General features: G+C 40.3%; 1 protein-coding gene across 4 annotated transcripts in view; it reads left to right on the top strand.

Annotated features, from left to right (window-relative positions):
- The window catches only part of RB1CC1 (RB1 inducible coiled-coil 1), a 60,442-nt gene that overhangs the window by 15,324 nt on the left and 23,660 nt on the right, over positions 1 to 21,458 (top strand). For 3 of the 4 annotated variants that reach the window (XM_079901640.1, XM_079901641.1, XM_079901642.1), the window contains exons 2-14: positions 2,406 to 2,519; positions 3,473 to 3,592; positions 4,584 to 4,710; positions 4,881 to 5,051; positions 9,679 to 9,881; positions 11,431 to 11,857; positions 15,596 to 15,766; positions 18,372 to 18,556; positions 18,723 to 18,909; positions 18,994 to 19,075; positions 19,197 to 19,258; positions 20,508 to 20,611; positions 21,325 to 21,451. In XM_079901640.1, the coding sequence (XP_079757766.1) occupies positions 3,522 to 3,592; positions 4,584 to 4,710; positions 4,881 to 5,051; positions 9,679 to 9,881; positions 11,431 to 11,857; positions 15,596 to 15,766; positions 18,372 to 18,556; positions 18,723 to 18,909; positions 18,994 to 19,075; positions 19,197 to 19,258; positions 20,508 to 20,611; positions 21,325 to 21,451 (1,917 nt within the window). In that variant the 5' untranslated portion in view covers positions 2,406 to 2,519; positions 3,473 to 3,521. Of the gene's footprint in view, positions 1 to 2,405; positions 2,520 to 3,472; positions 3,593 to 4,583; positions 4,711 to 4,880; positions 5,052 to 7,956; positions 8,107 to 9,678; positions 9,882 to 11,430; positions 11,858 to 15,595; positions 15,767 to 18,371; positions 18,557 to 18,722; positions 18,910 to 18,993; positions 19,076 to 19,196; positions 19,259 to 20,507; positions 20,612 to 21,324; positions 21,452 to 21,458 lie in introns of those variants that run through there. The other variant, XM_079901643.1, reaches the window with a different exon arrangement.

The following is a 21,458-nucleotide window of genomic DNA, read 5'->3' on the forward strand; positions in this document are numbered from 1 at the left end:
AGGGGACCGTGCTTATTACTACCCAGAGACCCAGCTCTGCTGCTTGGGATGCCCTGATAATCAGCTCTTTATTTATCACTTCAGTCTGTTGGCTTCCTAGTCACTTTCCTTTACTCATTAAAAGATTTGGTTCTACTGTAGTGTAACGGGAGCATATCTCTTCATGTAAGTTAGGTATCTGTTTAGTTGGGCTGAGCCGCTGGGGTTGCATTTGTAGAGCAGTTGCATCACCCATAATCGGTAGTGGGGCGAGTGTGTAGGTGGTGGGTGAAGTGCAGCCTTACTTATCCTTGGTGGAGATAAAGAACCTGTGGTCAGTGCCACGCATGTGACTTCTTGGCAGTCTTCATAATGAAATCCTTTACTGGTGTAAGATTAATCATTCATTTTATTGAGAAAGTATTTTAGAGCTAGTTCCCAGGAATACAGGGTCCTTGCTTTAAAGAAGCTTGCCATTCAGTAGAGGAGAGAACTCTGTAAAGAAACATCACAATATATGCAGCGTAGAAGCGCACGTGGAGTACATAGTCAGCACAGCTAATGGCAGCATTGTGTGATTGACTCGGTGAAAGACTGTGTGTGCGGGGCGGGGGGGGGCAGGGGGAGGGTGATCACAGCAGACCAAGGAAGGAGGCTCTAGGCTGGGGAACAGCCCTCACGAAGGCTCAGAGACTTGAAAGGGCTAGTTTTGTTCAGGAAGGTAGGCAGAGTGGTATCTGGGAGTGACAAGCTGGGGAGGGGTGGGAAGCGGTGGGGAGGCTGCGGGTGGAGAGGAAGAAGCCACGCAGCGTCTGCTGTTTTCCTGGGTGTTATCATTATGGTTAGAGACCCGAGAAGACGGAATTGGACTGTCTGGGTTTGAGTCCTCACTCATTACCCTGTGACATTACTGAAGCCCGTAATTCTTAGTTTCCTTGTCTATAAAGTGAAGATGATGATAGTATCTACTGTAAAGGATTCTTGTGAGGATCCAATGAAAACGTTTCATTTAGTAAAGCGTTTAGAGCAGTCGCCTGGGACATAGTAAATACTGGTAAACGGTGGCTGCTGCTGTTAAGGTCATCCTGACCCTGGTTGGTGTCCCGGAGCAGAAGCGCCTGACCACCCGGGTTGAGAATGGCCTCCCTGAGGGCGGTGGGAGGGTATATGCGGGGGTGGGGTCAAGGAGGTGGGGAGCCAGTTGAGAAAGTCCAGAGTCAGCGAGGGCTTGGGTAGCCACAGGAACAGGGGTAGGTAGCGTAGATGTTGCGTCAGAACCAAGCAGACGTGGATCGTTACCGACGTTTATGGATCTGTGAGGAAGACGGAAGATCTAGGGCAGCACGTGAGAGTGGGTGAATGTCGGTTCCATCAACAAAGAGAAGTGAAAAATGAACAGAGTTTCAGGTGGCAGAGCGTATTCGAGAGGAGTTGTGTAGAGAACTTGGGGCCAGGGAGTGGTTCAGGCTGGGTTCGGTGGTCGGCAGTGGTGCCTCTGCAGCCCCGGGGGGGCGGTGAGGTCCCAGCCGAGCGCTAGGGAGGTGGCCTAGGAGGACGAGGGGCCCGGGCAGGCTGGCGGCGGCCCTGCCCAGCGCTGTCCTGTGGGCCTGTGGTGGGCTGCCGCGCTACCTGTCGCTGAGGAACAACTATCACGATCGTCGCTGTTTAAAACAGCACAGACGTATTATTCCACGTTTGTGGGCACGGCTCGGCGGGGTCCTCTGCTTCACGGTCTCTCACAAGACTCCAGTGAAGGTTTCAGCCCTGGCGGGGTCTTGTCTGAGGCTCAGCAGGAATGATCCGCTTCCGAGAGCTCGCTGTGGTTGTCAAGAACCGGTGGTTCCTCGCAGGCTGTTGGACTGATGCCCTCAGCTTCTTTCTGGCTGTTGGCTTCGGTTTCTTGCCACGTGGGCCTCTCCCTATGACAGCGCATTCCATGGAAGCTGGCAGGAGGGAGGTCATGGTCCTGAGTAGCCGTCATGTAAGTGACACCCCATCACCTTGGCCGAATCTCAGTGGTTAAAGCAGATCACAGGCTCCGCCCACGTGCAAGGGGACTTGGGGAAGCCGAGGGGCTGCCTCAGAGGCCCAGTGCTACGGGCACCATTTTATTCCTGTCTTACAAAAGAAGAAACTGAAACAGTTAAGCATGCAAGTAGTGGGGCCGTTATATTTTAAGGACTGAAAAATGGCTGTACACTTTGACAGTGTCGGAGAATTCTTTGGGGACTTTTGTTTGGTGTCTTTTTAATGCAGTGGTGTAGGTCAAGGTCATATGCTTGTGGTTCAGTGAATGTGCAGGTAGGAAGAGAAGCTGAGTAGAGATTACTCTTTCAGAAGGTAATGTTAAAAGGAAGAGCACTTAACCGTTTTTTGTAGTCACATTGAATTATTTCTCTCTATAATCAGAAATTTTTCTTTTCCAGTTCACTGAGTTTAACCAGTAATGCCATTCAGTTGCCAATATCAAGCAAAGCAAACATAAGCCACTTTTAATCTGCTTTTTAAGAAAGTGGTAATCCTTTTCACAGTGCCTGACGGTAAGTCACAGTTCCTGCCTTTATAACGGAGTTTTGATCTAATGCATTTAAAATAGCGATTTTGGAAACATTAATTTTAAAGCCTTATTTGCTTTTTTCTTCCCTCATCTGCTCTAAGTTCATGTGGAGAGAGCATAAAGAAAGATAACTACTAGTTTCTGGAAATGTATTTGTCATCTTTCGTCACTTACATTGATATTGGGGATTTTTACCTCCAGTTGTTAAAAATAAAACGCTAGCTCTTGACATCTGTCCCTTTTATTTATAGATGAGGAAGCTTTATTATATATATGGGGTTTTGACTTGGACAACTAGGTGATGGCAGGGTTGTTTTAAATATTCTGATTTCCCGACCTGTGCACTTTCTGCTGTTCCACAAAGTGATGAACTGTAAGGGCCAGAGTTTCTTTCGTGAAGTGTTTCTAACTCAGCTTGGAGGTGGAACTCAGAGTAAGAGGCACCTGGTGGAAGGAATAGGGACTGACTCTTTCCCTCCTATTGCAAGTGGTGGCTCTTCTTGTTTGCTGTTAGTAAGTTTAACCTTAAGACTTTTTCATTGTTACAAGGTAGAAGCAGGGGAAGAACTTTTGGAGTTAGGATGATGTTGGACCAAAGTTTTAATTTTTGTTTTTCTTCTTAATATAGGGTGGTCCATGAGAACAGTGTGAAATATACAATACACCAAACTGTTCTAACTACTGTCTTCTTTCTTCCTCAGAACAAATTATTTTTCTTTATGATAGAAGTTACGCTTCTCATTAGCCTCATTACTGTTCATTTTTGTTTTTTAAGCAACAAGTTTACTGAATTGTCCAGTTAGCCGTTCTAGACATCAAAACCTATTCCGTTTTTTTGTTGCTTATGTAGTATAACTGTGCTCTGTCTTATGTGAGCATAATTGTCTTTGTACTTGCGTTTGTAAATTGACCACTTTTCTTGTCTGTTTCTTTCAGTAATCGTATCAGAGTGAGGTATAAGCTCACAGAATCCAGAGAAATCATCATGAAGTTGTATGTATTTCTGGTGAACACTGGAACCACCCTGACATTTGACACTGAACTTACAGTGCAAACGTGAGCTGGGTTTCATTGATTCTCATCAGTTTTGCATTTTGTACATGTAAAAAGTTAAAGATTTGATTTTGAGAATACTATTCCTTTATTAAATAAGAGTAGCAGTATGGCAAGTCTTCACTTTTTTATCCTCGGCATATTACGTATACAGTTGTCATCTTCCTCTAAAGCGCTAATGATAAATGTGTTAAGTTGTGCTTTGTTCTGTTTGCGTGACTGTGTTTTTCAGAGTAAACATACTGATTTCAAACCAAAGCAGTCGAATAGAAGTAAGTTTTCATAGCTAGTTGCTCTTCTGAGTTGCCCAGGGCGCTGCTGAGGGGGTTATTGCTATAGCTACATAAACCAGCATGTACCAGCCCTGTGGTTTTTCGTCACTGTTTTTATTATTTTATGTGAATAAAGTCAATAGTGTTTGTTTTGTTTGTTAATGATAGAATAAAATTTCGAATTAATCTTATTTTTTAATGGAATTATGAAATTATTTTTTTGAAAGTTCTAGTTTTTATAAAATCTGATTTGACCTGTAAAGGAATGGTTTTTTGAAAGATTAGGAAAAGAAAGCGATTTCCATATGGTGTAGACTTCATGTGTTTTGTGTAATGTGATGTGGAGATTTTAACACACATTCTTTGTTCTGAGGATTTTAACAGACCTGATGCTAATTTGAGCATGTTCCTTTGCTACGTTATATAAAGATCACAAAAATAAATGTTTCTACTGCCTGCATTTCATAAGCTCACTTTTAGGTGTGGGACACGGGTGATCGTTGACCTTCTAGCTATTTATGATTGGCTGGTTGATTATGGAATCCAGCTGCAGAAACAAGAAGCTTGTAGTGTTTACTACTGTTTTTGGGGAAATTTTTAGAGTGAAATTCATTTATCTGTCAGGTATTTTTTACATAGTGCCACTTGGATAATGAAAAAAGTTGTCATTGGGCAACTGTAAATAGCTGATGTTTTGGCCCCCTGCCCCCCCTCTTTTAAAGTGTGGCTGACCTGAAACATGCCATCCACAGCAAGTACAAGATCGCTATTCAGCACCAGGTGTTGGTGGTCAACGGGGGAGAGTGCATGGCTGCAGACCGGAGAGTGTGCACCTACAGTGCCGGGACGGTAGGTGTCCAGGGCCTTTCCTTCCATGCAGACGCACTCCAGCTTCACGGAGGGGCTCAGGGCTCGTGGTCGCAAGGAATGTGTATCTGATTGGTGTATGGAGGGCAGTGTGCACGTTCGTTATTTGTAACATTTTACTTCTTTTTTTTTTTTAATTTTTACTTCTATAGGACACAAATCCAATTTTTCTTTTTAACAAGGAAATGATCTTATCGGAACGTCTACCTGCTATTCCTAAAACTACCTTTTCAACAGAAAATGACATGGAGATAAAAGTTGAAGAGTCCCTTATGATGCCTGCAGTTTTTCACACTGTTGCTTCAAGGACACAACTTGCAGTGGTAATTGTAATATTTATTTATACCTAGTACAGTTTAAAATTAAAAATTGGCATTATTTAACAGAATAATGTCTTATTCACATGCTTGGTAATGTTTTTGTGGACTATTAGCTTACTAGGCATTGGCGAATGATCTAAAAAATTGATTGCTTCTAAAAGCATTCAAATCTTGGGCTTCCCTGGTGGTGCAATGGTTAAGAATCCGCCTGCCAACGCCAGGGACACAGGTTCGAGCCCTGGTCCAGGAAGATCCCACATGCCACGGAGCAACTAAGCCCATGCGCCACAACTACTGAGCCTGAGCTCTAGAGCCCACGAGCCACAACTACCGAGCGCACGTGCCACAACTACTGAAGCCCACGTGCCTAGAGCCCGTGCTCCGCAACAAGAGAAGCCACCGCAGTGAGAAGCCCGCGCACGCAACGAAGAGTAGCCCCTGCTCGCTGCAACTAGAGAAAGCCTGTGCACAGCAACAAAGACGCAATGCAGCCAAAAATTAATAAATACAAAATAAATAAATTTATTAAAAAATAAAAGCATTCAAATCTAAATAGTAGAGTAGTCTAAATTATAGAGGAAACATGCCAAAAACATGAAAAATAACAAACTTTGAAAAAATATTTTGTGATTACTTTGTCTGGATTTTAAATTTCAGGCGTGTGCTTTGTTCGTCATCCTACGTTTGCAAACAGTTACAAAATCTTAGGGTGGAACAACTGTCTTAAACATGGTTTGTTTACTCTTTCCTAGATGATGGTGTGCAGTTAATGACTTCAGGACATTGCTTTGATCAGTGCAGTACCTATGTTTGAGTAGACAGACATAGGCACAGAGAGCTTAAAGAACTCTTAAGATTGTGACTTTTCTCTCACATCCATATTTAGGTCCTGGAGGAGCGCCCAGTCTCTTCCTAATACATACACCTCTGTGTTGCTGCTTGCAGCCCCCGTGCATTGTTTCCCAGCCATTTGGTTTATTTTTTGTTTTTTTGTGTTTGTTTTTGACTTGCTGGTACTTTACTGTAATACTGGCTGTAAGCTATCAGTCGTGGGACACATTTTGCTTTCAGACATAAAAAAAAAATGTTATCTTTTAGAATCAATTGAAAAAGAGTATTTACCTTTTATAAAAATAAATTAATGAAATAAACTATTAAGTAGTAATATTTGCGTTCTTAAAAGAAATTTCAGAGCAGGTTGTTTTAATGTAGTACATACATTTGTGAAACTATACCATTTTTCACACAGGATACAACATAAAAAGAGAATAACCTCATCTTTCTGGAATATGCTTAATAAACATTAAAGAGTCAGGAAATGATTTTTAGAAAGCAAAATTATTTTTAAAAAGACAAACTCTGTAAACTGAATTTATGTAATAGAGTCCTTGAGATTTGTTTTCTGATTATTGGTCTATAAATAAATTAATAAAACTAATAAAGATAGGTTACACAGTTGCATACCACTTAAAAAGCAATGGTTTTGATTTAATTGAAAAATATAGATACTACATGCTAATAGAAAAATGTAATATTAGATATAAAAATTATAGGCTAACCAAATAGGACGTATAATTGTTAAGTGATTAGAGTAAAAAATCAAAAGAACAAATAAAACTTGATAAAAAGATTTAAAAATCAAACAGATGAAATGAGAGAGAGGATTAGTGTAGCAGTAAACAATCTTTGCAGTATCTAGTGATGCCAGGTGACAAGTTAAAGAATTGTAAAGGTTTAATCCAGGCATGGATTAAGTCAAGTAGGAAAGAGGAGGGCGTATAATGAGTAGCAGAGAAGAGCTAGGAATGGATACTATCTTCATTAAACTAGCAAAAATCTAGATAGGATATAATAGAAATAATAAAGTGAATACTAAACATAAAACAGTGAGATTAATACAGTCCTCCAGTATTTGGTTATTAATTAGCCAACTTTTCTCTTATTAAAAGAAATTTTATGGTATGATCAAAACAGAAAACAACTATGCCATCACAAGAAATACTGCTAAAACAGGTTGCTAAAGTATAAGAAGAAAGATATGCACGGAGCTAGTAGATAGTGGTGGTTAAAAGCATTAAACAGAAAAAAGTGAAATTAATAAAAAAGATTTAATTTGTGAAAAAGCCAAGCCACATCTGTGTTTGCCTATCAACACAGGCTAAAGATAACAATATTAATCCCAGGAGAACTTTTAATATAATGACGTACGTCAGTGTTCATAGCAGATGGTGGAAACAGCTCAAATGTCCAGTGGATGTATACACAAAATGCGGTATATTCATACAGTGGGATATCATTCAGCCTTCAACAGGAAGGAAATTCGTGATATAAGCTACAACATGGAGAAACCTTGAAGACAGTGTACTAAGTGAAATAAGCCAGACACGAAAGGACAAGTAGCGTATCATTCCAATTATATGAGGTCCCTAGAATAGTCAAATTCATAGAGACGGACAGTAGAATAGATGTTACCAGGGACCGAGGAGTGAGGGGAGTGTTGAGTTAATTGTTTAATGGATGCCGAGTTCCAGTTTGGGATGATGAGAGAATCCTGGAGATGGGTGGTGGTGATGGTTGCCCAGCAATGTGAACGAGTTCATGGTACTGAGCCACACACTTAAAGATGTGTTAAAACGGTAAAATTTATGTGTGTTTCACCACAAAAAAATTTTTAAGGGAGACTTTAATACGTTTCTCTCATAATCAAAAGGATCTTGTGGACTAGATTGAATTCTCTGAATCCTAAAAATATAGAATATACTTTTTTCCTTATAGATAATAACCCAGAAGAGTATCAAAAGACTAATATATTAATAGCAAAAAGCAGATGTTATAGGGATACAAGGATGGTTCAATATTTGGATATGTATTAATATAATTAATTGCCTCAATCACTAATACTTTACAGGAGAAGACATAGAGCATCATATTAATGTTGTCTGGAAGAGGCATGTGTTAAAAGTCAGCAGCTGTTCCTAATTAATTAAATAGCCCTAGAAGGGAGCAAAATAAATGTAACACAGGCTCGACCAAATGTAAAAAGATAATCAGCTTTCAAGTAAGTGAAAAGCTAGAGTCACTTGCATAAATCAGAATAAACCTGTTCAGTATTCTTTTGGAACTTCTGGGAAATATACTGAAGTAAAAAAAATCAAGTAAGTGGTGAAGTTAATGGAAAAGAAGTGAAAAACGTCCATTTTAGATGATATGATTGCATATTCGGGAAATTTGAGAGAATTTAATAAAAGCCCACTGGAAGGAATTGTAAGGTTGATTGGGTGTTTGATAAACAGATAAACATCATTCCTATTTCTCTGTATTGGCACTGCTTTAGAATAGAAATGGGAAATAAATTGCATTCTCAATAGCAACAACAACAAAAGTCTATAAAGTTCCAGAACATAAAAACTTATTATTTTTTTAATCTTTAAAAAAAAATTTATTTTATAATGGAACATAGTTTATTAACAATAAAACATAATCAAATGAAAAGATATATTCTTAATGTTCATGATCATATTCTAATTACTATCTGTTCACTAGCTTAATTAGTTACAGTTAATTGCTATGATGAAGCATTTTTGCTTTGGGGGGGTGAGGGGAATTTGGTTGTTTTGTTTGTTTTATTTGTTTTACATAAAATGGATATTAAGTTTGCTTGGAAGGATCACTGTCCAGGAATAGCTAAGAAAGTGATGAGAAAGAAGAATGGGAAGTGGAGGGAAGAATGTACCTCCCAGTTTGTAACATTCACCCAGAGCTACTCTAACCAAGACAGAGACCCACAGTCAAACTGTCCATCACGTCAGCAATTAGAGGCTCGGTCTTCTTCTTGTTTGTTTTTTTGCTGCACCACTGTGTTTGTGGGATCTTAGTTCCCCCACCGGGGATCAAACCTGGGCCCCCAGCAGTGGGAGTGCAGAGTCCTAACCACTGGACGCCAGGGAAGTCCCCAGCCCTCTTGTCTTTTAACCATCCAGAGCGTGGTCTCCAGAGTCAAGTTTCCCAGTTACTTGGGTGACCTTGGACTGTTGTCTTTACTGCTAGTGAAATTAATAATAGAGTGTTGTTTATTGATAAACATATTTGAAAATGGACATATCACAATTACACATTCATAATTGTTAGTGCACTTTCACAAAGTGAACGCAAATTTTAAAATACGGTGTCACCCCAAAAGCCCCACTTCATGCTTTCTCCCTTTCAGGACCCATTATTTCTTTCATGAAGTTAACCAATATCCTGACTCCTAAAACGGTTTGTTTTCTTTTGTGTCTGGCCTCTTGGACTCAGCATTACGTTCCTGAGACTCGTTCATGTAATCACGTGTATTAGTGGTTTGTATTCACTGCTGTGTAGTATTCCACCATAGCAAGTTCACAGTTTTACTTTTGATGGTTGTTGCTGCGTTGCCCTGTGTGGACCTCTAGCTGCATTTACTCCCAGGAGCAATGAGTTCCTCCTCATTATCACGGCAACAAGCAGGAACCAGAAACGGAAACTTTCCTGTAGCAGTGCTTCCTTTGAAATGAGTTCAGAGCACATTCATGCATGTATGTAAATACACATATGCAGACGTGCACACAAACATTACCTTCTTTTACCGATTATTTCTTCTTTTCCAATATAGGAGATGTATGAAGTTGCCAAGAAACTTTGCTCTTTCTGTGAAGGTCTGGTCCATGATGAACATCTTCAGCACCAAGGCTGGGCGGCAATCATGGCCAATCTGGAGGATTGTTCAAATTCCTACCAAAAGCTACTTTTCAAATTTGAAAGTATTTATTCGAATTACCTGCAATCCGTAGAGGACATCAAGTTAAAACTTACTCAGTATGTATGCCATTAAAATGGATAATAAGATGTTTGTTTAAAATACCTTTGCAATTTATCAGTAGTTTTAGTAACAGTAATTGCGTTCTTAGTAGGCCATATATTTATTATAATTGAGGTTCATGTTTTTGAGACTTTTATGATGACTTTTATGGACTGTAAGATTTTTAAAATTATGGACAGTTTTATCCTCCATATATTTTATGAATCTGCCATGTTTCTTTTTCTTGTATTTTCTTTATGTAAAAGACTCAAAATACTTTTGAAATCATTTAGAAACCAGGAACCTTTGTCTCTTGCCTTGCTACCAGTTTTACAATAAAGTAAAGCAAAATGCAGAAGTAACAATCTAATGGGAGTGGAAAAGTTTTCAAACATTAGGCAGTCAAGGAAAATTCTATTTTTCTTTTTAAATATTGCCATATGATGAAGGCTTGCTGAGATGGAAAAAAACCTTTGTGTTCCGGTTCTCATTTAGATGTTTTTCTGGTTCTTTGCATATAAGCCCATCTGATACCCATTGGTTCTTTTTTAAAAGGGCTATAATGAATGTAAAACAATACGACAATAATTCCACACAAATGTAGCCCTTTGTTGTGTGTGTGTTTGTGCTTTCAGTGTTTTGTATTCATTTTTTTTGGTTCTTAAACTTTTTATTTAACTAGAGTTAAATAAAAAGGAAGGAATGATTAATGAAGACTGGAAGGAGCATTTACAATTTTTATAACCTGAGATTTCAAGTAACTGTTTTGGGGGGTGGGTAGTTCTCTCAGATGTTAATTTAATGTAGGATCCTGAATTATTTTACATAGTTTTTACAGAAGTCAAATCATCAAGATTTCATCTTTTCCCCATGTTTTTTTTTGTTTGTTTGTTTTTGTTTTTGTTTTGTTTTTGCGGTACGCGGGCCTCTCACTGTCGTGGCTTCTCCCGTTGCGGAGCACAGGCTCCGGACGCGCAGGCTCAGCGGCCACAGCTCATGGGCCCAGCCGCTCTGCGGCATGTGGGATCTTCCCGAACCGGGGCACGAACCCGTGTCCCCTGCATCGGCAGGCGGACTCTCAACTACTGCACCACCAGGGAAGCCCTCCCATGTTCTTTTGACAGCATACATCTATCTACCTGTTTATTTTCAGGGAGTGATGAATGCAAGAGTTAACCTTAATCTCTAATAAGAGTGTTAATTTTATGCTTTGCTTTCAATATATCAAAAATGTTTTATCTTTAAGCTAATCAAACATTAAACTTTCTATGGTAAATCTTTTTTATAAGTTCCAATTTTTTATACCTTAAGGTTTGTTAAAAACCAAGTGTCCACGTGTCTAGTGTAAACTTGCTATCTTTAGAGGGTGTTTCAGCATGTGAATGACATCCTCCTTCTCTCTGTCTTCTTTTAAAGAACACCTCATGGACTACTTAGATGCATGTAGTGTTAACAGAGAGGTGGTGAGATTTCTGTGTGTGATAATAACATATTATTTCTTTCAAAATGCTAACCTCTGACTAGAGCAGTCCCATTATTTTACTGACAGGTCTTTTGTACTTTAAGTTTAGGAACTGCGGTTTCAGTCATGGCCAAGATTCCACTGTTGGAGTGCCTAACCAGACATAGTTACAGGGAATGTTTGGGAAGACTGGATTCCTTGCCTGAATGTGAAGGCTCAGAAAAGGCCGATATGAAAACCTCCACTGAACTGGTGCTCTCTCCCGATATGCCTGCAACAATGAACAAACCCTCCTTAACCTCATTTCACAAGTCCGTGCAACATGTAGCCCCAGACACCACAGATGCTGAAAGTGGAAAAGAAATGAGGGAACCTTGTCCAAGTCCTGTCCAGCAGGACGAAGCTGCAGTAGATGCTAAAGACGGTGACCTGCCTTTTTTTAATGTTTCTTTGTTAGACTGGATCAATGTGCAGGATAGGCCTAATGACGTGGAATCGCTGGTCAGGAAGTGCTTTGATTCCATGAGCAGGGTAAGAGTCATCTGATTTTTCTTGTCATTTAACCACTTGAAATTATGTTACCTGTACTAAATATTTTCTGTACAGTAATGGGAGAAGGGGCGGGGGTAGTACCATGTTATAGCGGAAATAATGAGCCTTGGAATAAAACTTTATAACCATATCTAAGACTTTGGACAAATCAAATCATTTAATGCATAACCTTATTTATGAACTGATAGTAAATTTGGGAAGATTGTTAGAAGTAATATAGGTAAAATCTCTATGCAGTGCCGAGCCTTGAGGTGTCCACTCCAATGGGGATGGTCTTGGTGGTGGTGGTACTTTGAATTTTTTTTCTCCTGATCCTGTAATGTTGCTTGGACTTTTTAATATCTTCTGTCCTCTAACTTGTCCCTACAGTGAGGCTCTTTGATCTGCTCGGTAAAGCAGTCTCGCTGGTTTTCATTATTGCGCCTTGAGTACTGAGCATTCTCTGCAAGTAAATCGATAAAGTGATAACATTTGGCCATCGCTGTTTCTTACATTAACTTAATAATGATTCATACGTTCACATTTACAGATGCTGTAGAACTTTCAAGCTTTTGGGGGGAAAATATTAATGATATAATTTCGTTTTTATTTATAACAGTTTTTTACACTGAGAATGATTGACGTTCGATGAAATACACAAGTCTCGAGTGGTTAGTTCACTGGAGTAACCAACATCCAAAGGCAGATACATTGAACCTTTCCACCTCCCGGAAAACCTCCATGGGCCTCTTTTGCATCACTCCCCCCACCACCCCCCACCCCCGCGCGACCCACCCCCTCCCAGGGAACTCATCTCTGAGGTTTAAAAGAAGTAATTTTAGATACAGTATCTGCCTGAGATATTTTAAAATTCAAAACCTAGACATTGTGTTTTTAGTTTGTAACCATAGTGACTTGTGTTTTGGATTAAGTTCTCCCCCAAGTACACTTATAAAAACTTTTAAACCTGGGGAATAAATCTGAAATAAACCTCTTCAGATCTGATCAGTAAGTGGATAGAAAATCTTTGAGGCCTGAGAGGAGGTTGTTGAGGCCCATGCGTCAGTGATGCCGACCATATGAAACAGTATTTTGAAGGCTGCTGTTGTCTAAAGATGATGGGCAGAATACTTAAACTTTTCTCAAAAGTAAACTTTTGACTTGGAAAAGAGACTTATTAATCTTTGGTTGGTTATTGGGGGAAAGGCAGCACACTGTCTGGGATGCCTGGAAAATAGCAGCATGTTTTCTCGTTTAAGTTGTTGGACAGTAGAAATGGAATGCATTCCAAAGTTTATTCTTAGTTCTCTCAGTACACCCATTTCCTTGATGACATCCTTTAGGCATTTCTTTTATTTTGACCATTTATTATTTGTTGTCAAAGAACGCTTCAATTAAGACATTTGCCAGGGTGGGGAAGCATGGAATATATTGTGCAAAGATTACTGCCAAAAATGAATGAAAACTAGTGTTCCTATTCAAACTGTTGACATTTTAGTAGCCTAAAAATTCCATCTGTGATTGTGGAAAATCAACCACGTGATTGTGATAGGGTGATTGAAGCGTCATCTTTTATAATTCCACGTGAATCAGAGAACAGGGCTCTAGGCCACGAGAACCACTTTTTTAAAGGGCTTGCATTTGGCTTTGTGTTTGCATGTTTAAATGAAATCTGGCAAAGCCATAAGTTTTATTCACTTTATATGACAAGAGAGAAGAAACAGTGGTCCTTTTCTGGCTTAATAACGAAAATTCACAATAATTCATACCTACAGAATTCAGTGAATCTTAAAATATTCTTCCATGCTTGTCTGTGTAGTTGTGTTGTACTCTGCGTGAATTATGAGATACAGAAGCATTAGAACCAGGAGCCATGGTTTGGAGTTTGTTTTTTCTTCCTTAAATCACTGCTGTGTTTTACGTATAGCTGTAACTTGGCCCAGGTTGAAATTTTGAATTATTTTAGTCATCTTTTTTAGCCTTTTATCACCCTCATAATTTATAACTAGTCAATACTTTGGATTGGAAATGTGTGCACATTGGACTCACCATGGAAATGAGGAAATGTTCACATATGCACAAGTTTTAGTTAATATTGCGTGAAGCAGGTGCTGCCCGTGTTAAATAATGGCTGTGTTAACTTTTTTGTGATGTTAGAAATGCAGCTTCTTATTGACTACACTGAATTCTTGATAACAGTTCATTTTTAACTGCTTTCGTATGTTGTCTGTGAACCTAACACTGTACCTAAACTGAGTAATTTACAGTCCCTTTGTGGCGATCAGGGAAGACACGAAGGAGGTGGTATTGACTAGGCCCCTCACAGGGGGGCTGAGGTGGGCTTCAGCAGCTGGCAGGACAATCCGTGTGAACAAAGATGAAGCTAGAGAAACAGCATTTGTCTGCAGTTCAGTGTTCTGTGCTTTGGGGACGCGTCTGGGTGCCGAGGGAGCCGTTTCGGGATTCCAGCAGAGGACAGCTTAGTAATCACGGCCGATGTCCCCGTGGAGGTGTGAGCGGGCAGGCAGAAACCCGCTGAACATTTGTGAGAAGGATGAAGGGTTGGACAGGCGCGGGGAGTTCACCTCCTTCGAAATCCTGTAAGAAACAGTAAGGATGGGCCATAGCACAGAGTCCTGCGGGATCTCGCCTGTTTATGGAGGAGACAGAAGAGGAGCCAGACCCAGCGGAGGGGACGCCCGAAGCTGCGAGGGGTGGTCTCCCTCCCACGGGTAGGTGGGCTACACTGTGAGCCCCGCCGGAAGCCAGTGCACGGAAGACGCCAGTGTGCAGTGTTCTTCCAGGGGAAAGTGGAGCAGGGTGGAGAGAATTTTGGGGGTTCCTTGAATTACCTAAATCCCAGAAATCTTGGAGAATTAAAGCCCGGGAACAGGAGAGATTGCAGAGTAAGAGAGTGTAGTTGATCAAGCAGCTTCCTTGAGGAGCTGCAGACTGAGAATAAAGGTCTCTCCAGGAGGGAGGGAGGTTTGAAGGTGTTGCTTTGTTTTAGGGGGAAGTTGATCGATCAGACAGGTAATGACCTAAGAATGTGTTTTCGTTATTAGTTCTGCTGTACTTCATAAGACCTTGAAAATAACATTTTCGGTGGGATATTGAGAATTGAATGAATTGTGGCTTGAATTGAAAGGTGTAATGCGGCTTCCCTGGTGGCGCAGTGGTTAAGAATCCGCCTGCCAGTGCAGGGGACACGGTTTGAGCCCTGGTCCAGGAAGATCCCACATGCCGCGGAGCAACTCAGCCTGTGCGCCACAACTACTGAGCCTGCGCTCTAGAGCCCACGAGCCACAACTGCTGAGCCCACGTGCCACAACTACTGAAGCCCGTGCGCCTAAAGCCCGTGCTCCACAACAAGAGAAGCCACCGCAATGAGAAGCCCGTGCACCGCAGCAAAGAGTAGCGCCCGTGCGCAGCAGTGAAGACCCAACACAGCCAAAAATAATTAATTTTTAAAAAAAGTTTAAAAAAAAGTGTAATGTCTAGAACTAGATTCCTACTTATGTATCCCAATATAATCAGTAATAATTGTGTTTTATTAACACCATAACTACCCTGTTCTTAACCTTCTTGTGGAAATATAACCTTGATTTCTCATGCTTTTGCTTTTCTGTATTTTTCACTATTACTGTTTTTCATTAAAGCTGTGTATCAAAATAGTGTGAAATACATTTTAAGCTATTTGCAGAAAATTTCATTCGCACATGTTTCCTTGTCATTCAGCTTGATCCACGGATCATTCGGCCCTTTATAGCAGAATGCCGTCAGACTATTGCCAATCTGGATAATCAGAACATGAAGGCCATCAAGGGGCTGGAGGACCGGCTGTACGCCCTGGACCAGATGATCGCCAGCTGCGGCCGACTCGTCAACGAGCAGAAAGAACTCGCTCAGGTGCTTGTCGCAGACTTCTCTCGGGAAAAGGAATTCGCGGTTTTCTAGACCCGTCTTTTATGTCAGTTGCTGTGCACCGTGTTTTCACTTCACCCATGAATGCTGTTCACACGGTATTACTGGTTCCACGTAGTAAAGGTGGAGGCCAGTTCTTCGCGTTCGGGTTTGAGAGCACCACGTGAGCTGAGGCTGCGGAGGGTGACGGGGAGGCGGCCCGGAGACGCTGTGAGCGGCAGGGGAGACCGACGCACGCGACAGCCCCGTGCTCGCCGCCCGAGCAGCCCCCGCTCCCTCCTGAGGAAGCCGGGAACCTCAGAAAATTTAGGTCTCGTTTAATGCAGTGTTCTAGGAGCCCTGTTGCCAGGTTAGGTTGATGACCAGCAGGAGGTGGTGGAATCGAGGGGAGTTTTCCACGTGGTGACTGGCTGTGACTCTCGACTGCTTTGTGTGCCCCTCCCCTGGCGAGAGCACTCTGTGAGAACAGCCTGGAGCCGAAAGAGGCCACTTTTCTAACCTTGACGCTCACACATGCTTTGCTGGTTCAACTTTCCCTGCCACCATTTTTCCTCCAAATGTCTTCTTTCATTAGAACGTCAGAGTGGTCACTTTAATGGGTACAAATGTTGTATTTCACCTGCGTGGCTGAGGACGTGTAGTATCGGGGAGGTAGATAAAGCGTGGAGATAGAGCCTTGCTGTGTTCTTTTTAAACATGTTGAAAATATTTATAGCATTTTTATAGTTTACTAACTGAATTCATCTTGTAATTACCAGATTCTCTTTTTCTGTCTCTTGATTTTGGATCCGGCCCCCTTACTGTGAACTGAATTTCTTTATCTTGTGTTTGCACCGAATGGAGTCCTCTCAGTGTAATGCTAAGATAGATGTGATACTGGCTGTCCTTGGTTAATTCCTGATCTGTAAAAATGATCGACATTTCACCATTACAGTGTTCGTAGTAGGTTGTTTTTCCTCCTTGTTTTAATAGAAACCCTTTATCAGATTAAGAAAGGTACGTTCTGCTTCGAATCTTGGACCATCCTTGGATTCTTGGAATAAGCTCAATGTGGTCATAGTATATTGTCTTTTTAACGTATTAGCTGTATTCCTTTTAAGGAATACATACATCCTTGATGTATTAAAGTCTATCATACGTTAAAATATCCTTTAGTATTTCCTTCCAGGGGCAAATGCAGGTTTTGTCATTTGAAAATCCTTTGTTTCTGAAGGATATTTTCTCTTAATAGAGAATTCTAGGCTGTTACTGATTTACTTGTAGCACTTTGCCTTTGGTTTGGGTTTTAGCAGTTTGACATGGTGAGGTGTGGCTTTCTTTGTATTTCTCCTGCATTGGGCTTGTACTTCATGAATTGTGGATTGATGCCATATTTTTCTTGGATTCAGTAAAAAGCAATTGAAAACCTATTAAGATTTTATCAAAAGAGAATAAAGCAGTAAGTTACTTTGTAAAAATAGATTAAGTTACAGAAAAAGCACAGCCACGGTTAAGCACGCAGGATATTGAAAGAAAAATAAGATGTAAAATAAATACTAAAATTATCTTACTTTCCTATATTGAATCATCTCGACTTTTTTTTAACACACATCATTTAAACTTAAATATTTTCATGATATTTAGAAAAAACATGAAACAGAAAAGAGAGAGAGAACTACCAGAAAGTAAGAAGACACACTTGCTGTCCTTTGTTGGTTGTGTGGTTGAGCCCTACCAGGATAATTACCTATAGTAGCAAGTGTGACAGCGAGATGGGTGTGCAGATCCTAAAACTTCTATAACATGGTAACTAGTGAGTAGAGTAGGGAAAAAACCTGTGAATACAGTGATCAGCAAGATGTCTCATCAAGATGTCTTTGGACTTTTTTTTTTTTAAGTGTTTGCTCTTGGCTTTGGCACATCTGTCTGAATTAATCTATAGTCTAAAAACCATCCCTGCCTAACAAAAAGATGCAAGGTTCACCTGTGAAAATAAATAAGGATAGCTAATAAAAAAGTGTGATAATTACTTTTCCTATGAAACAATAAAATACACTGTAGAAGTCATTGTTCTAAAGATAATGAGCACAGATCAGTGGAACAAAGTGTATAATAGCCCAGAAATACCAGAGGAGGGAATGACTTTTCAGGGAGTAGTGCAAAGTCGATTGATTTTTATTGGGGGAAGTGTATAATATGCTATTGAATATCATTGATTAGATTAAATCTGTTGTTAGTTTTCACAGGGCTTCAAGTCAGTGCCCCTGTTTTTATTTACCTGTGCTCTGACTGAACTGTGGTGTAACAGGAGTTTACAGTCATAGGTTCTAGTTCTGATTTGCCTGCTGTGTCCTTGGATATGTTGCTTTAGCTTCCTGGGTCTCATTTTTTTTTTTCTAGCACGAAAATGGAACAGAATTAGATGAGCATACATTTCTTAAGAACTCTGAATCTTTGCTATGGACACACCTACTACACTCAGAAAAGTAGGAGATTTTAAAATCTTATTTGAAAGTAGAACAGTTCATGTCTAACGTAAAGCTTTTCCTCTTAAATGAATGCTCATGGTTTTCATGAAAGTTAATATCCTTTAAAATATTTTCTCCCAAAGGGATTTTTAGCTAATCAGATGAGAGCTGAAAACTTGAAAGATGCGTCTGTGTTACCTGATTTGTGCCTGAGTCATGCAAATCAGTTGATGATTATGTTGCAAAATCATAGAAAACTGTTGGATATTAAACAGAAGTGCACCACTGCCAAACAAGAACTAGCAAATAACCTTCATGTCAGACTGAAGTAAGTGATTCTAGGGTATCTAATTTGGGATGTTGAGAGTTGATTTTTTTTTATTTCTCCCAAGTGATGGCGTAATCTTATCACCATGTTGACATACTTCACTGGTTGATTGACATGGGCTTGGATGATGTTTACAGAGCTTGTGTGTCTTGATTTCATTCTGTAGGTGGTGTTGCTTTGTGATGCTTCATGCTGATCAGGATGGAGAGAAGTTGCAGGCTTTGCTCCGCCTCGTTATAGAGCTCTTAGAGAGAGTCAAGATCGTTGAAGCTCTGAGTACAGTTCCTCAGATGTACTGCTTAGCTGCTGTTGAGGTTGTCAGGAGAAAGATGTTCATAAAACACTACAGGGAGGTATGCAGGTTGGATTGTACTTTGATTGTGCCTGAGCCTCAGTGACTTGGCGTGTGACACTAACAGAGGCTTTCCTTTTCTTAGTGGGCTGGTGCTTTAGTCAAAGACGGAAAGCGATTATATGAGGCTGAAAAGTCAAAAAGGGAATCCTTTGGGAAGTTATTTAGTAAGTGTTCTTTATTAATAACATACTTTTTAAGAAAAAATGCTGTTTTTATTTCATAGATATGAATAGCATTATATAGCATGAGTTGTAAAATAACCATATTGTTAATTTCTTTACACAGGGAAGTCCTTTTTAAGAAATCGTCTGTTTAGGGGATTGGACTCCTGGCCCCCATCCTTTTGTGTACGTAATTTATTTTCTAATATGACTAAATCCTGTGTGTGTTCAGACCTTTATTTCAGAAGTAGAGATATTTATCAGAAACAGAAATTTTTTATCAAAATGTTTTTGGCTTTAAGATGAATTCATAGTTTTTGGTCAGGAGTTTTCACTGCATGGGACGATGAAGTCCTACTGCACTGTCGAGATGGGTGGGAACAGATTCTCCCCCTCACCTTATCTGTCTCCACCCCTCCTGTCCCTGCTGCCCTTTCCCTCCCCTCCCCTCCCCTATCATTCATGTTGCACAAATCAGAATAGGGTGACCCATCAGATCATCTTCATTGAAACCATGAAAAATAAGGTTGCTGTATTTCTAAACCAGAGTGGTCTGGGGACCACTAATTTTATTACATGAAACATATGATTCCGTGATCAAAGAAGTTTTGGAAATGCTGTAGGTTTGTTGTTTTCTCCTCAGACACACTGCTTAACTGTTCAACATGTGTTTGTACTGCAGGATTCCTTAGGGCTTTAAATGTATGTGCTTTTGTGTATCTATGAATGAGTGTTGTAATAGGCAGGATTTCCCACACTCCTTTATCTAGGAACCCTGCTTAATGAAGGGTGTCTTGACGTCTCTAAATCTGCATAAGTGATGACTCAGACCATTGGAGTTATCCTAAAAGGTGCATTTCTTGGCAGTATTTATAAAGAAATGGTAGATAATTTTTTTATGAATCTGAAATTGGCTAAGACTTTGTATTTTGGAAAATGTAATGAAAAGGTGAAGAAAAGGGCAAGGAGGAAGTTTTGCGTAAGAAAAAACGATCTTTACTGCATTAAAACAACACAGCACGCTAGTAGGTGACAGGAATAGATACAGAGGGCTGGGGCTGTCCTCACGACTGTGCTGTTGGTCAGGTAGAAACTTGGGAATAGCCTGTGTAATAGCGAGACAAATGGGTTCCTTTAATGCTGGCGGGAATACCAGAATTCCCATGAAAAGACGCTGAGAACAGAGAAGTGGGGAGTGAGCACGGCAGTTGATCACCAACAGCTTGCACGTCCCTGTTATTTCAGACTCAGAAAAGTGGTCTCCCCATCCTCACTGAATAGTCCCTCATTTGCCTTTTATTATTTTATTCAGTTTCTTAGGTGTGAGGAGATCATTTGAAGCATTTTTGTTGGTTATTGAATTTGATTATACTAAGAAATCAGTTACAAAATTATACTGTATATTTTTTTGTAAATTACTATTTTTTTAATATAGACACAGAAGCCTCGAAAGTTTGACTGTGAACTTCCAGATATTTCATTAAAAGATTTACAGTTTCTGCAATCATTTTGTCCTTCCGAAGTTCAGCCGTTCCTCAGGTAAATACAGTTCATATTTTTAGCTTTAGTTACTGCCTTGTGATGATTTCGTTACTCTGGAGCTGTGGGAAGGGCAGCAGCACCGCGAGGGGTGCCGGAGCAGAGGAGCACATTGTGAGAGCTGGCTGCTCGTGGCTGCTGGGAAGTTTCTGGGGAGTATAAAAGTGATCAGAAAAAAATGAAGAAGATAAACTAGGAGGGAATTAATGCCTTACGTGAAGTTAATTCTTTTCTGGTAGTGATCTGACGTTGCTGCATACTGTGAGAGATTTCTGATTTATCACTTTTATTTACTATATATATTTATTTATTTATTTAATTGGAGTATAATTGCTTTCCAATGGTGTGTTAGTTTCTGTTGTACAGTGAAGTGAATCAGCCATATGTATACCTATATCCCCTCCCTCTTGGACCTCCCACCCCTCTAGGTCGTCACAGAGCACTGAGCTGAGCTCCCTGTGCTGTACAGCAGGTTCCCACTAGCTATTTATTTTACACACGGTGGTGTATATATGTCAATCCTGATCTCCCAATTCGTCCCACCCTCTCCTTCCCCCCCCCTTTAATGATATGTCTTAGTCTGCTTGAACTATTCCTGGTATTGACTGAAAGACGATGGTGAGTTGCTTTTGACATAGATTATAGTATTTGGTTGCAGTTATCCATTTTTCATTGAGAAATTAGAAATCTAATTCGATTGTGCTCTGTTTCAGGGTGCCCTTACTTTGTGACTTTGACCCTCTACACCAGCATGTACTTGCTCTACATAATTTGGTAAAAGCAGCACAAAGTTTGGATGAAATGTCACAGACCATTACAGACCTACTGAGCGAACAAAAGGCAAATC

This window comes from Stenella coeruleoalba (assembly GCF_951394435.1).
Source record: "Stenella coeruleoalba genome assembly, chromosome: 17".
NCBI lineage: Eukaryota > Metazoa > Chordata > Mammalia > Artiodactyla > Delphinidae > Stenella > Stenella coeruleoalba.